The following is a 16,754-nucleotide window of genomic DNA, read 5'->3' on the forward strand; positions in this document are numbered from 1 at the left end:
GAAAGAGAGGGAGGAAGGAGAGAGGAGAGTGAAAGGGAAAAAAGAGACAGCAATTAAAAAAAAAAAAAAAAGAACCAAAAAACAAGAATCTGAGAATCAAGTTTCAAGACTCTATGTGCTATAGAGAAGGATGAGGTTTGCCCGCAAAGTGCAAAGGAGATCCTGAGAGAAGAGAGAGTTTTTTTTTTTTTCTCCTGTCAGGAGGGGGGAAAATAATAATAAGGTGGAGGGGGTGAAGGAGGGGGGAACAAGCAAAACAAAACAAAAACAGGAATGTGAGTTTTGAGCAGGAACGAGGAGAGCTGGGAGGACTGTAAGGGGGTGTGTACAGAATTTCATTAAATTGTTACTTTAAGATTGTCTTCCTAAAAGGAAGGGAGGGAGGAAAGAAAAGAAAAGAAAAGAAAAGAAAAGAAAAGAAAAGAGAAAAGAAAAGAAAAAAGAAAAAAAGAGAAAGAAAAGAAGGAAGGAAGGGAGAGAGAGAAAGAAAGAAAGGAAAGGAGGGGGTGGAGAAGCGGGAGTGAAGGAAGGGAGGCGAACAGCAAAGTGGAGGCAGGCTGGGTAGCTCGGCCTCTCCAAACTGATTGATTAGTCATGATCCCCGCAGTTTTAACAGGGACTCATTCAATTGGGAAGGTGGAGCGCTCGGGAGCAGATTAGCATACGCTTGTTTACTCATCTTCTGAGGGATTTTTCCCCCCTCTTTCCTTTCATTTTGTGAAGAAGGAGGGAGGGGAGGGGGAACTGGGGGGGGGGGAGAAGGGGGCTGTGCCTTGTGTTATAAAGGACGCAAAAAATAAATAAATTAGAGCATCTTTTGGGGGGAGGGAATTCAGCGGAGCAGTGTCTTAGAGGAGCTTTTTTTTTTTTTTTTTTTTTTTGGGTAGAGAGAGAAATCATATAAAATAAAATGAAATAAAACAAGGAGGAAGGCAACCAGCTGTTAGGGGGGGAAATAAGGCAGATAAAGGAGCGGGGAGAGAAATTGCCAACCAGGAGGAGTTGGGCTGTATTTTTCAAAGGTGGGGGGAGTGGAGCACACACCTTGAGGAGGAAAGCGAGAAAGAAAAGAAAAAAGCAAGTGGAAGGGGGGACTCGCCCAAGAAGGGTGAAGAAGCGAAGAAAGTCGAGGCGCCGAGGCTCCCAAAGCTGGCAGCTCCGGGCGGCGGTGCAGGGGCGAAGGGGGGGCGGGGGGGACCGTCGGACATGCGGCTCTGGAGTTGGGTGCTGCGCCTGGGGCTGCTGAGCGCCGCGCTGGGCTGTGGGCTGGCCGAGCGCCCCCGCCGAGCCCGGAGAGACCCGCGGGCCGGCCGCCCCCAGCGCCCCGCCGCCGGCCCGGCCACCTGCGCCACCCGGGCGGCCCGCGGCCGCCGCGCCTCGCCGCCGCCGCCGCCGGGCGGTGCCTGGGAAGCCGTGCGCGTCCCCCGGCGGCGGCAACAGCGGGAGGCGCGGGGCGCCTCGGAGGAGCCGAGCCCGCCGAGCCGGGCGCTCTATTTCAACGGGCGAGGCGAGCAGCTGCGCCTCCGGGCCGACCTCGAGCTGCCCCGGGACGCTTTCACGCTGCAAGTGTGGCTACGAGCGGAGGGGGGCCAGAGGTCTCCGGCGGTGATCACAGGTAGGCAAGGGCGCCCCGGCGGGCGCTGCCCCGTTCCCACAGCCCCAGGGGAGCGCGGGTGCCTGGGCGCGGGTGGCGGGCTGGCCCGGGGCGAACGGGTGTGTCTGTGCTGGAGCGGCCCCGCCGGAGCCGCGGAGGCACCCGGGGCTAGCTTCCAGACTCACTTTGCCCCATCAGCGGAATGGACGTTCTCAGAAGGCAGTGCCACCTAAGCCCCCAACACCCGCCCCGCGGGAGGGTCTCAGGGAGCGCTCCTGGCGGTCCCGAGACCTTCATTCAGTGAGGGCTGCTCCCTAGGAGCCTCAAGCGCGTAAGCCGTGTTTGGGATGGTCAGAAGTACAGTCTCTGTCTGGGATGGAGGGAAGGGTGACTCAATTGGGATGCATGTGAAAAGAGGCAAGGGACCACCGATTTCTTGGATTTTTTAGTCGAGGTGATCCCCCTTCACTTGACTCGGTTATCCTGAAAGCCTGCAAGGACGAGGTTGTAATCTCCTGGACTTAGAAGTCCTTGAAGTGCCCTGCCCCAAAGTTGCTCTCTGCTTGATGTCTGCCTCTGGGATTCACCCCCTTCCTCCCAGCCAAACACGCACACTCACACACTGCCATCTCTGTCCTCGTTTTTAAAGCCTGTTGCCTGTCACTCCGGGCTGGGGCAAGCCCTTCCTAACGCACACCCCGCCAGTCTTCCCTGACTCGGCGGCGGCGAAACGGGGCGCTTTTCTCATCTGGGACTTTTATAGCCCCTAGTGAATTTTGAGTTCTCCCTCTCACCCTCCCTCTCTGTCCCCTTCCCTGTTCCATCGCAAAACCTAGAGTGAAACCGGACACTTTGCGAGGGTTGCAAACCTTAGAAATTCTCCTACATCCATTTTCCCCACTCTAAATGAATCTGTGGCAATGCCTTTAATAAAACTGGGGGACAGAGGGGGGTGGCGCTGGAGGAGAGAAGGAAAGTTTTGCCTCTTCTGGCTGGGAGATCCCCTTCCTGCACAATCTTGCCATGTCCTAGGACATCTTAGAGTGGAAGTAGGGGTTCCCCCTTCACTGCAGCCAGGACCCTAGGGAGGCGTTCTGCGATGCCACCCTCTGACACACACTTTCTTAGAAGGAAAAGCTCTGAGCCATTCCGCAGGTCTGCTCCTTTCTGTCTTGGCATGGACTGTCTCCGATGTAACTGCTGACTCTGTCTTATTTACATTAAGCCCATTTCGGGGGACCCACATTCAGCTGCTATGCCACGAATGTGTCCCCAAAGCTCCCACTCTTCCGCTATTAAACCGAAAGCAAGAAAGTGACTTTCCCCCACATCTGACGTCATCACATGCTATTTTTTTCCCTCCTTTTTCCCCAGGAAGAAGAGGGAAAGTGAGCTCATTCACTTCTAGCCCCCAAGCCCTCATCACCCAGAGCAGAGTATAATAGGGTAGAGGAGCGATGTTACTCATAATAATAATGATGATGATGTTAATTCAGGGCTGTGGTATGTTTACTTCTCTTTCGGAACATAGGAAAAGCACCGAGCCTGCTGCTTGGGGATTCTTTTTTTTTTTTTTTTAAATGAGCAGATCTGGTTTTTCCTAGTGTTTACCTGTCATAACCAGTGATTTGGAAGGCTTCCCTTCCAAAGAGGAGAGTCCAGGGTTTTATAGGTATCATCAATGAAAAGGTAGTAAATACATTATTTTATATATATATGTATATATATGTATATATGTATATATATAATATATATGTATATATGTGACACCTGGGATTCCACAGGAGCTTGCTTTATAAATGTCTATAATTCAGACAAGGAGCCTCTCTTCACACGCGTTCTCTTGAGCACTCATTCACTCTCTCACACAAAGATCGTGCAGTAAAATACTTTAATTGGATGGGGGACGTTAGGTTATTATTGCTTGTATAAAATGCCTGGTCCATTTTATGTGTGGAAATAACATTCCTCTCAAAAAGAAAAAGAAAAAAAAAAAAAAAGGCACTGCTGTAGTGTAGCACCAGAAAGCCAGGAGCTTTTCTCCAGAGGATACTGGTGGATTTTTTTCCCTCCCCTAGTTGAGTCTGAGCCAGATTTGGCGGTGTGTAAACACCTGGCCCTGAGCCAGAAAAGACTCATTCTGCATATCCTCCGCGCGGTAGAGACTGTTGGACTAAAAAGAACCTGCTTCTCCTTGAATTAAAAAGCAAACAAACAGAGGTTCTTTGCAGAAGCACTTTTTCAGCTTCTTCCTTGGTGTAAGTTTGGGCTGGGAGAGGCAGGGCCCAGGTGGGCAGCTGGGATGCTGGTGGCCGGCCAGCCATGTCCTCCCGCTGCCTGCGACCTCGGGTGCCCAGTGTGCTGCCTGACCTCTGCGGGCTCACTTAGGCTGGGCGTCACCACTTTCGCAGGAATCCCTGGTCACCTGTCTTGAGAGAGCAGGCATCTCTCAGCAGGGACCGCGCTGCTATTTCAGGCAGAGCGTTGCTGCCTCGCTGTCAGGCCAGGCTGCCTTACATCACTCTTTGCTGCAGGACTCGACTGGGTTTCGCAAAGGTCTAATTTTACGGTGCTGTTAAGCGGGCCTGTCTGGCAGAGGCAGGCCTCTGGTAGGCGGCTGTGCTCCCAGATCCGCCTGGGATGCTATTTCTGCCCCGGTTCAAACTTCACTGACACCAGTTCAGACAGGCGTTTGGGGAGGCAGAGGGAAGGAGTGAAGGAGCAGTTTGCTTCTGAAGCTCAGAAAACATGCCTTTTATTTTTCCAAAAGGGAAGGAGAAATACACACACACACACACACACACATACACAGATATATATTAATAAATATAAAAGGAAAGACCTGTGCAGGCAAAAAACAAAGCTAAAGTTAGAAAGTGCCAGTGTGCAGGATTCACCGGATGACCCACCAACAATGGATGGTCTTTAGGATTGAAGAATCCTTTAAGGTTACTGTGATAAGGGTGCTGGGAGGTTACTCAGGCCAGTTCCCTCATTGGCCAAATAGGGAGACAGAAACAGAGACAGGGACAAGGGAAGGTTGTGTGCTAGATGACACCGGTCCTCCATGGCAAGAGCTAAGATTTAATCCCGAGTAAGCTGACTTCCAGGCCTTATCCCTTACGTTGCTGAGAGAATGTGTCTAATAAACACCGTCACCTCTCACCCCTCACAGACCCACCACCCAGACACTGCCTGCAGCCTTCATGCATGGCCGTTTGGGCTCTCTTTCAAGTCTGGGGGTGAGGAGACTTTCTGACATATCCCTTTGTTTTTATACCATACCATGCGGGATCCAGACCCCTGCCCCTCATTCCCAAGCACCACCACCCCCTACAGTGCCCTCCAGTTTGAAAGAGAAAGAAGAAGAAAACAATAGATTCAATTTGCTTCATCGAGCAGAGTCCCTGAGCAGCAGTTAATCTTGTTAAAGTTTCTCCTGACCTGTTAGATAAGTGAAATGTGGACCCCACAAGGGCGGCCCTCCTCCCACCCCGATCCCTTAGGGATCCAGAATCCCTCGCTCAGAAGGAGAAAGGGATTTACCTGAACCCTATCCAGCTCTTCCTCTTGCCACACTTTCTTCTTTTGTTCTAAATGTCGGACTGTTGAGTTTGCTGGCTACTCAGAAGTTTTTTTTGTTGTTGTTCCTCTCATCTATAGTTCCCACTTCCTACTACCCACCCAACCCCCCCACCCCAAAAAAGAATACCTGCATTTTTCCCAACTTGAAGATGGTTGTAATGGGAAAGTTAGGTTTCAAGAAGTCCATATATTCACATGGTTTCCCCCCAACACTTGTAGTCATGAGGGATAGAATATTGCGACAGTTAGAAGCCAGTTTTAGTAGTCAGGTAACCTAAGTGGGAATCTACCTCTGCCCCTAACTTACTGTGTGACCTTGGGCAAGCCAGTGGACTCCTCTGGGCTTCAGCTTCCTTATCGACAAAGTTAGGATAGTATGAGGACCTATCCATGAAATGAGCTTGTATGTGAAAAGTGCTGAGGACAGGATTGGGTGTACAGTGAGTGCTCAGTAAACTTGGCTCTTGTTATTGGATATGATTTTCCAAAGATCTCAGTCTTGATTTTATGGATGGAGGACACTTAAAGGCAGGAAGCAAAGTAACTATTGCTGGGCCTCCAAGGTGCCAGGCATTGTGCCAGGTGCTTCTTTTGTACTTGCACGCTTCACCCTCACAGCCACCTGGGAGGCAGGCATCATGGCCTCTATTTTACAAATGAGGGAACAGAGTCACAGACAGTTGCAGTGATTCAGCCCAGAGCCCCGCAGTCCATCAGGTGGGCAGAGCATAGATGTGAACTTGAGTACCAAGTGCCTGTTTCCTCTTCTTCTCTCTGGAGAGAGATGAGTGCTGTGCAATATTCTCATTCTTTCCTGCCTCTCTGTGTGCTGACCATCACCTATAGATTAAAGAGGATAAAAAATAAGTATAAATCTCATGTGGAACCCTGCGTTTGACCTAGCACATGTGTTTTTCTTTTCATGCCAAATTATCAGACAAACCGGGCTTGGACTTTCTGTTGCCGATTCCTTGCTGTGTGATTTGAATCGAATTTCTTCATCTCTCTATCCCTTGGTTTGCTCATTTGTGAAATGGGCATGATAAGATAAGCATATTACGATAAAATAACCATGCAGAAAGTACCTGGCATGGTTCCAACTCCTATTAGGGACTCAGTCAACGGTAGCTGGGTTCAGTGAGTAACCACATTCCCTTTTCCAGTTTGCTAGTCCTGGCCTTCAGAAAGCGGGGCCTGTTTGCGCCCTGGTAGGGCTTCCCATCTTGAGTTGCTGGGGAGTCTGTCTAGAATAGACACGGTGTCTTGAGGAAGAGTTAGACCCCCTCAAGTCCATTCCTTGCACTTTGATTTCCTCTTCTGTGACCTACTTGGATGACCCCATGGTGGTAGGAGCCAGAGGAGGTCCAGAACCACTGGACCTGTAAGCAGGAAAGCCAGTTAGCCTCAAGAGGGAGCATGCATCCCCAGGAACAGAAGCCCGACAGTGGTCACAGTAGATTCCCGGTCACAGACCTATTGTCACGTGCCTCTTGCTCCTTCCCCAGATGTCCTCCAACTTCCACGTTGCCCCCAAGCAGTCCTTCATGTGGACAGATGGGGTAATGGAAGCTACACCGGCCTTTCCCCTTTGCACAGAGGAAAGCAGGCTCGACAGTAGAGGTGTGGAGCTCAGGAGCGAGCGTGGGTCATGCATGGTCAGCCCAGGCATGGACTGGGTCAAACAGCTCATTGTGTAACAGGCAAACTGAGGACCAGAGTCACGCAGGAGCTAAGAATTAAGCTATGTTCACAAACCACTCCCTCTCCCATAAACCGGGGAGATCATTTGGTTCAGTAGTTTCTATCCCTAACAGCACTTGGGATCCCCAGCTTATAAAACATCCTGAGGCCCAGGCTGCATCCCAGAATTTCTGTCTAGTGTAGCGGGTGTGGGGTTGGCCTGGCATTGGTGGTTTCCAACGTCTTCTCGGGTAATGTGGAAAGACCATCAGCGGGGAGAATTATTGGTCCAGTCTGATGTCTCCTTCCTCTGCAGATGGGAAAATTGAGGCCCAAAGGGGGAAGAATTGTTCCCTGCTCATGGAGCTGGTTACTGGCTGAACCTTCAGAGAAATTTAGCTGTCCCTATTCTTAGTTGCCAAACCCTGGCTGGGAAAGACCCTTCTTTCATTCTTAATTCCCCTGCTGACCCCAAACCTCCAGGGGCCCTGGCCCTGACATTCCATCTTTGTAGAGCTATTCCTGTGTGTAAAGCCACACTCTCTCCTTCTGGTGTTGCCTTTAACGTGTGAACATTCCTGTAGGGGGTGTAACACGTGGAGTTCTATGCATGTGATTTTAAATGAATCTCTCCGAGTGCCTGAGAGGAGAGCCTGCCAGAGCAGGAACAAGGGATATCAAAAGAGGGAAGCTCAGCTCTGAGGCATTCCCACATTGCCCTGGGGTAGTCCTTCAGGAAGGGATGTGTTCCTGTGATTTCAAACCCTCTTCCCCTGTGATCACTGTGAAACCAGCACTAACTGCAGGTGCCTCATATGAAAGAGAGATCCCCGGGTACCCGGGTAGGAGGACTCCCCCTACAGGGAGCTCGTACCTTGTCTGCCTGTGGCCAAGGGCTCAGAAAGTCAGGAGATGCCTTTTCTCCCCTCATCTGCCGCCACCCCTTCCCTGGACTTTAATTTTCTTTTCCTCAATGCTCCCTCATCTTTCTTGATGCACTGAGGGCTTTGCATCATGCCTTGATGAACTTACTGGCAATGCTGAGAAGTGATCTGTTGATCTTGGCCCTTTGGCTCCTTCGAAGACTTGAAACTGGGGCTCATGAGCTCTGAGTTCAAGTCCTGTCTTGGTCTCCTCTGAGCTGTGTGACTCGGAACTTCTAACTCAACCCCTGGGGCCTCAGGGGAGAAGGATTTAGCTGTGGTTACACTCAACCTCCCTATTTCACGGGTTGTCACAGGAACCAGGTGAGACAATGGTGGCAGAAGCGACTGGCCAAGGTCAGAACCCACTCCGCATGTCAACAATAGTAGGACGAGCCAGAAGGTGAGAGATGTGAGGGATTTGTGCAGTGAAGCTCCTTCCTGGGGAGCTGACTTCATTTCATTATTCACACTGCAAATGGTCAGCAGTGATCAAGTCAGCAAATCTTTTGATACTTGCGATCTCACTGGAGTCCTTTGATGTTGGGACTTTATAGGTCTGCCCATTCCTACTGGTTATTTGCTTTGTGATCTTGAAAAGTTAACGGCCCTTCTCTGGGTCTCAGTCTTCTCAGGGTACACAATGAAGAGTAGGGGTATAATAAGGACTTACAAATTGTACCCACAATTTTAGTGAGCCCCAGGGGAAGAGGACGGAGGGGAAATCTCCGTCTCCCCCACCTTCCCATTGCCTTATTCTGCTCAAATTGTGGGAGTCTACAAGATTCCATTTAAAGGAACATGCAAGTCTCTTAGTTACAGTATTTGAGTGGACATGGACTGACAATAGGAATTATTGTGACTTTTGTCAGGAGCGATAATGGTAGTGCTGTGTAGATCCTAATCTGGTGCAAACTCGATCACTAACTCACACGATGTTACAGAAGTGAAGGGATCCAGGTTTGCTAAAATGATTGTGGTGATAGAAATTTATTAGCTTCAGAAGTTACTGAGGTGGTCCATTCTATGCTAGTACAGTGTAAAAAAAATCTTAATCTGTTAGAAATGCTTGCTAAATTATTTATGGGTGCCATGATGTTATTTCTGTTTCGTGTGTTTAAAATTTCCCAGAAAACAGAAATGTAGGGGGTGGGTGACAGTGCAGAACATATTATGACACACACATGTGCATGCACACACACACACATTTCCACGTACCTGTTTTTCATTACTTGGCCCCTTATTTCTTTCCATCTCCAATAGCCTTGGGAGTCTCCTAGAACCTTCTAGAGCCCTGGGGGAATAACCTGCAGTTGACTCATCTTGGGAAGAGCTGACACCATCAGGAAGCAGGGAAAAGGAGCATGTATTTACTGAGGAAGTTTTTTGTACTGGTTGATCATAGGACTCAACAGACAGCCTGAATTTGATTTCCTGACTCTCCCACCTGCTAGTTGCATGACCTTGGGCAAGTTACTGAATATCTTCAAGCTTCACTTTCCCATCCATAAAAATGCAGATAGTACTGGCTCCTACGTCCTAGGGTTGTTTTGAAGATTAACTGGGCCTCCATGTGGAAAAATGCTTAGTAATGGAATCTAGACCATGGGTAAGCACCCAGTAAACGTTAACTCATATTGGTATTATGTGTGTCCAGCCCTTGCCACACCTCATTTCAAATTCTCTCAATAACTCTCTGAGTTAGACAGGCTTCTTTCCTTTGGCAGAGCCAGGAATTGCCTTTCCCTTCCTTGCCACTCAGGGAAGATTTATTGTGATGATCTTAGTATAAAACAAAAATTAAAAAAAAAAAACCACAATAAACATTTTATTGTTGTATATAACATAAGCAGTGAGTGCTCATTGTAGAGAATCTAAGAATATAGATAAAAACCAGAGAAAAAGTAAAATGTATCCCTCCCTGCCCAGGCATTTAGCACGTATTTATTGAGTGACTGCTGCAAGCCAGGTACAGTTTTGGGCCCTGAGGACAAAGCAATGAGCAGAAGAGGAACATGCCCCTGCCTTTGGGAGTTTATATTGGAGGTGGAGGGTAGGAGGGGAAAGGTAAAGACAGAATATAAATGAATGTAAAAATATAGCACATAATGTCAAGTGAATGTTTATGAAGAAAAATGAAGTAGAGGAGGGACTCTAGGGAACACTGTGTGGGGGCAGGGGTACACGAGGAGTAAGATTTAAATGGGGTGTCAGGGGAAGCAGTAATCAGCAGTGGCACTGGGGATGCACCCTAAGAGCAGACTAAAGGCCACCCAGAGAAGACCGCCGGGCGCCGGAGAAGGAAGAGCAGTGCCCGAGGAGCTGGGAGACGTCAGTTCTAGACCGTTCAGTCCTTAGCTTGGTGTGTGACTTTGGCCCAGTTCACTTTACGTCTTGGGCCAATTTTCCTCATTTGAACGATGTGAGTAGTGGTTCGTCTCTCTTTGTCCTGCAGAACCTTCCAGCAGAGATCTAGGGTTTGATCATTCTAATCAGTGCTGTCTTAATACAAAATTGCAAAGTCGGCTTTAGTTCCGTTTTCTTCCCTTTTTGGTGCATTTTCCACCACTAGGTGGTGCCTGTGCCTGTCTCCCTCAGGGGCCAAGTGCCCACTCGTTTTCTGCTTAGTCTCCCCCAGCAACACTCATTCACGGAAAAGTACATGGTATTCCTTCTTGCTAAGGTATCGATGACTGGTAAAGACTTAGAATGTTACCCTTCCAGACACATATATACTTTGATTATCCCCCCCCCCCCCCCAAAACCTTGACTCCAAAAGCAAAGTACCAGTGGGTAGAATTTCAGTCCAAGACTGACTGAAGACATTATTTAGGGAATATTGGTACTTCCCAATGGCTGGAAGCCATTTCATCGATATTATTACTAATAGCAGCTGCCATGGACATCTAAAAAACTCAATGAGTGACTTTTTCAGTGATCACTTACTTGGCTAATGGTTAGAGTACTCAAATTTCATAATTTCTTACTATACAAAGGCCATTCCAGAGAAGTTTTTGGCATCAGAATGGGGCACTGGCCTTTTAGTCTTGTTAATCATTTTAATCAGATCATTTCATGAATTAAAATAGTAAAACTTTAGAGTCTGTAACCATCTGTTAACCTGTTTTCCTTCTGGGAATCCCCAGTACTGTCATCCATGAAATACCTCTTGTTCCCTTGGCCCTCTTCTTTTCTCTGTCTCTTCCTACCACTGCATTAACTTTACCACTTAAATTTTAATTCAAACAAGAGAAAGAAAATTTGTCTTTCAGTATTATTTACCACAAATGCAAGCTCTGTATAAGCTGGAAGAATAAGAGACAGACATGACGACCCTGTTTCAGTTTTAGAGAACATAAGAAGGTCTCAGGTTCAAGTCCCTTTTTAAGAAACAAAGTCTAGTAGGTAGGAGGTCACAGCCTGGGATCTAAGTGTGTGCATAGGGGGAGCATGTTACTAAATGCAGAACCATGGTCCAGGCATGTTTGTCTTTGAGAAGTTTGTGGTCTAATCTGTATCCATTATCTTTGTAGTCAATAAGACATTTCTGTATCTGTCCTCTAGCCCTCTTTTTAAAAAAAAAAAAAAAAATTCCTTTTGCTCTCTAAACATGAAATGTGGCTGGGCAGAATATGACTAAATGTGTTTGTATGGAAAATTTATTTCCCCCAATGAGACTGGATATCTTTTAGCTACAGAGGCTGACGAGAAAATAGAGAAAGGTAGAATAACAAGCCAATCAGGTACAAAAAGGCCTGGCTTTAGGAGACACAAAGTGTAAGACAGAGAACATAATAAATAAACACAGACTGTATTCTGATTTGTGACGTAATATTCATGTAAGTCCAAGGAACCAAGGTGTGTGAGAATGGGAAGCACTCACTTAAGCCACTTATTTCACAGACGAAGAACTAAGGGCTGGTGACAGAATTGGTGTGCCCAGATCAGTGACCAGGCTGGGTAAGATCCTCTGTTTTCTGAGTATTAGGCTGGAGCTAAGCCTGCTTGTCTCCTGACTTTGCACCCTTTCCCATGGAGCAGTTACCATCTTTCTGCGATGAGCATCGTTTATGTCCAGACCCTAATGGGCTCCAGACCCATTGATCCAGCTGTCTACCAGATATATGAACATGCACTTCAAACTCAACATGTCCAAAGCTCAGTCGTCTTTCCTCCAACATTCTCTGTGTCCTCCTCTAGTGTCACTTACTGTAGATACGCCATCCACCATATTCAATCAGTCATCAGTTCCTGTCTGTCTTGCCTCCTTGACAATGTTATAGCCTTCTTTCCTCTTTTTAGCTTAGGTCCTTTTCATGTATGGCTTTGACTCTTTCCCTAGGATTATGGTGCCCACTTTCTGAGATTCAACCCCTGTACCCCTTCAACCTACTCTTCAATATCTGATAGTTAGATGTTTCTAAAATGCAAATTTAATTCTAGCTATCGGTCCTTTAATAGCACTGGAATTATTTCCAGTACCCCAGATATCTTAGGCTTTTTTTCCAACATTTTTTAAATTTGGTGTGCCTCCTGTATATTCATGCACCATTTTGCAGAACACCTAAGCCTCTACAGGATCCTGCTCAAGGTTCCCCTCTTCTGGGAAGCCCTCCCTGACTCTTCTCCAAGTACGACCTCCCTTATCCATCTGTCTCCACTGTACAATCTGCACACACATATCGAAGGACCTGGAATTCTTTCCATCACATCTAACTGTGTGCATATCTGAGGTCATCTCGACTTCTCCACTGCCTAGCACAGTGCCTGACTTATAAAGGAGTTACTGTATTTTTGCTCAATGAATGCATGACTGCAAAAGAGAACCAGCTAAATAATAATTCTGGAAGAAAGAGCTCAGAGCCTCAGGCATGTTGCATTACGTAACCAAAGCACATGACCTACCCCGTGGGTCACACTCAAAAACATTACACAGTGGTTAATTCCATTTCCCCTTGAGCAAAGAAATCAGAAGGGAAAAGAAACCTGGTCTTCCAAAACAGGGGGGAGGAGGCAGAGTATTTAAATGCCTCCTCAACTCACATTTCGGCCTTTCTAATCCAAGCCACATTTTAGCCTTGGTCTGTCTGCCTTTCTCAGCCCCTTGCCCATTTGCAAAGCACTTGTTTTGTGTGTGCGCTGCAGCACATAATCCTGAGCCTCACTCTCCTCTCAGATGTCCCCCCTGCCCCCTTATCAGGTTCTCACTGGGCCTCGAGTGTCCTGGCGTCATATCTGTTTTGTGGGTTTTCATCCATTTCCCTTATTCTTGATAGGGGGGCCTTTCTGTCTGCTTCCCTTGATCTCGTGAGACCTTGGGGTGACCTCAGGATCTGGAGTCCTCTTTCCACTGTTTATATACCCTTGGGGGGAGAGTACACATTCCCAACCATAATAACTGTAATAAAAGCAGCTAGCTTATAATGAGCACTTACTATGTGCTGGCTATGTGCTGAGTGCTACACTTTAAACCCTCTGAGTTAGATTTAGAAAGTTGCAGGATTCACCGAAGGCCCCACAGCTAAAGGGTGGTGGAACTGGAGTTCAAATCCAGGACATTTTCTCTAGCCACAGGGCCTAACATTGTGTGGCATGCAGAAGTTGCCCAGTAAATGTTCCATGAGAGGATGAACATTGAATGAATGGATGAATGAATAAATGAATGAACAGTGGTTCCCTGGTCACATTTAGAGATTGTAGAATTAAAAGGGAAGGGACTGAAGGAGAGAGGAGGGAAGGGATGGAGAGATAGAGGAAGAATTTGAACATTAAGAGATTGGCTAAGAAATCTCTGGTAAGCAAAGTTAATTTTATTTGCTGGTGACTTTTGAGCAAAAAGACCATTTAGACCCACGAAAGCATTTCCAATTTTTAAGTAGTCTACTGGGAGATACACACATATTTCAAAGACCATCTCTGCTGAAACAGTTTCTGGGCTTCTCTTTTGGGAAGCAGAGCCTGGGGTGTGTTCTCCCAAATACTCTCATATGCCCAGTGGGGATGCGCTGTCACCCTCTGAGGAGGTCCCCACTCCATCCTGAGCCAGATCCGAGCTGTGCATAGTCATTGTGCTGCCTGAACCAGGGGGTTCTGGGTAGAAAGTGACTCTGGAGCAGCAAGGCTGACTTGCGTCATGATCTCACCGGAACTGAGCGATCTTCCACAGAGCCGGTGCGACGGTTTCGGGATGACTCCTTTTGAGACTATCCCCACTGGGCTGATTCGGTGGGATCACTGAAAACAAACAAATACAGTGTTTTGTTCCTTCCTCCCCCAGATCCTAAAGCTGCAATGCTTTCCGAAATCTGCTCAGTTTACACAGGGCGAAACTGAGGTCCGGGCAAGGGAACTTGTTGAAGACTGAGTTCAGTGGAGGAAATTTTTAAGTAACACGTTGGCAGCAAAGTTGAAACTAGAATTCAGGTTCTCGTCTCTCACATTAGTGCCCTTTCCACTGGATTCCTTTGTTTTTTGTTCCCATTGGGATGACAGTTACATCTGTAGGTTCACATTAGTGAGCATATTAGAATACATCGTATGGCTGTTTAGTTGCTTCTCTTACATACTTCTCATGGGCCAGACCACTGTCCTAGGCATTCTGTGACATTCAGTAGAAAATGGCAATATATTAGGAGAGATAACTCAATTTTTTTCTTCCTTCCTCCCTTCCATTCATCCTTCCTTCTGTTCATCTGTCCATCCATCCATCCATCCATCTATCCATCCATTCGTTGACTCATTTATTTAATTAGACAGTTATCGAGAAGTCTTTGTGCATTATACATGGAGCTAGGATGTGTGGGTTTAAAAGAAGAACAGGGCACAGTTCCATCCCTTGAGGATCTCCCAGTCCTCGTGGCGGAAGCAGACTGGTAAACAGATACATGACATCATGGTAACTACTATAACTAAGCAATTAATAGAGTCCTGGGCAAGCACAGAGGCAGAAACACTATGTTGTTTAATACAGGCTTTTATTACGGGGGTAGAAAGTGCTCTGAGATTCCAGAGGCATAAGCGTTCCCATCCACCTGGCAGGGGTGGGGACTTAATTATGAAACAGGTGGTAGATGTATGTATGTGGAGTGTGAGCCTTGCCTTTCATCTGGCTACATCATGCCCATCATTTAAAATATAGGAGCCACAGATCAGATTAGGGCAATGAAGGCTCTTTGATTCGTGTCTCAGCTGAGGACATTGTCCCAGGGTAGCTCTTAGGAGTATGACACTAGGAAGTGATTAGACAATTAATCCATCATCATTCGAATCAAGTCCAACAGCCCCATATAGCCTTGCCCCCACCCCAACTGCATTTATTACGCTGTTGTGATTGGCTTTGACTTTGTCTGTCTCTCCCCACTTTTCTCCAAGCCCCTCAGGAGCAGAGAACATTTCTGTCTTAATCTCTGCTTTATTGATACCTTTAGCATATTACCAACTCTACTGGCTGATGCTCAGTAAACTTTGTTAAATGAATTGGAGATGGTTCCAAATAAGGTAGGAGACAGGGTGACTAAAAGTGAGTACTCTGAAGAAAAGATGCTTTGAGAAAAAAAAATATATCATGTGCCTTAGGAAGGGCCCAGCAGTGGAGGCAAATGTGTGATGAACGGCATTAACCATTCGATATGGGCTTGGTCTCTTTGAGCTGGGCAGTTACCTGTGTGTGTTCTTGCCACATTTCCCCATCATGCCCCACCTCCCTTTCTTTCTGCTGAGCCAGTGCACCACTCTGTTGGTTTTAAGCCCTTCTCCCTATGGTTCTCTCTCAGCTTCTCCAACCGCATCCCGGGAGAGCTGCTGAGAAGCCAGGTGTGACTGTGTGGGATGCACCCATGCTCCTCCTGCAGCCTCTTCACCTGCGCCATGGAGACTTCCCAGAGGAAATGAGAGCCGCGTGCTGGCAGGAGTCATGTCTGCCGCACTCTGTGCCCCTTCCCAGGGCCTGGCGTATTGCAGGGGTTCAGCAAACACATGTGGGTGGGTTTCTGGATGGGTAAGTGATGTAAATTGATGGTGCATCTCATCCAGTCTCCTCACTTCATACATGGGGAATCCAATGCCCAGAGGAGGTAAGGAGATTATCCCAAGTTGCATCCCAAATTAAGGACAGGAAAGGACCAGAGCCCAGTTATCCTGACTATTTCTTCTATCCAGCCATATTGTCTTGGGTTGGGCTCAGCTCTCTTAAAATTGGTCACAAGTATTTCAGATCATTGGATTCTGTAGTTGGATAGGACCCAAACTATCCTTTTATAACTGGGAAGTCTGGACTCCAAAGATGGGGAAAGACTTGTCCAGGGTCCCACAGTGAGGTAGTGACACCACAGAGCCTTCCTCTGCCTGTCCCCGTGTAGCCAACAAATAAATAGTATGTTCCTGGCACCTTTAGAGATGCAGCAGTGAGCAGACAGAGCAGGTCCCTCCTCTCCTGGGATCTGTGTTCTTATGGCGAGAGAAAGACAAATGAAGATGGGAGAATGGAGAGAGAGAAAGAGAGAGAGAGAATATAAGCCATGACATAGGGGAAGTTCAGGGTGTTCAGGATGTTGAAGGAGCAAGCGCACAAGCCACTGGGAGGTGTGTGTATCTGGAGCTGAAGGCAGCCTAGGTCATAGCATCTGGATTTGACTCTAGAAGAACTAGGAAGTTATCAGAAATTTTCAAACAAGGAAGTTACCTTATCTGATGTAGGTTTTCCACAGATCACTCTGACCTGTATGTGGAGGATGTCAGACATGAGGACAAGTAGAACCTCAATCATGCCATTATCATGGTGGGAATTGATTGCTGATGTTATGATTTTTGTTATGACTTAGTATTTTGTTGAATATCATTCCCCTCCATTTTCTTACTAATACTATTACCAACTGAATAATCTGACTAGCACTAATATTTTAGATCAACAGAGGAGAGGAGGTTTTCTTGCCCTTCGGTCCAGGAGGACTTGAAGAGATTTATGAACCCCAGGA

General features: G+C 47.3%; 1 protein-coding gene and 1 non-coding gene across 2 annotated transcripts in view; both read left to right on the forward strand.

The window, feature by feature from the left end:
• The first annotated feature begins 1,206 nt into the window (after positions 1-1,206).
• The window catches only part of PAPPA (pappalysin 1), a 217,196-nt gene continuing 201,648 nt past the window's right edge, over positions 1,207-16,754 (forward strand). The window contains 3 exon segments of the mRNA XM_090274633.1: positions 1,207-1,356; positions 1,359-1,393; positions 1,395-1,615. Of these exon segments, the coding sequence (XP_090130759.1) occupies positions 1,207-1,356; positions 1,359-1,393; positions 1,395-1,615 (406 nt within the window).
• On the forward strand, positions 8,691-8,822 carry LOC150013607 (small nucleolar RNA SNORA66). The gene has a single exon (XR_016510970.1). It is a non-coding gene; the product is annotated as a small nucleolar RNA SNORA66 (small nucleolar RNA).

This window comes from Furipterus horrens, unplaced genomic scaffold, assembly GCF_987537825.1.
Source record: "Furipterus horrens unplaced genomic scaffold, mFurHor1.1.pri manual_scaffold_4, whole genome shotgun sequence".
Lineage (NCBI taxonomy): Eukaryota > Metazoa > Chordata > Mammalia > Chiroptera > Furipteridae > Furipterus > Furipterus horrens.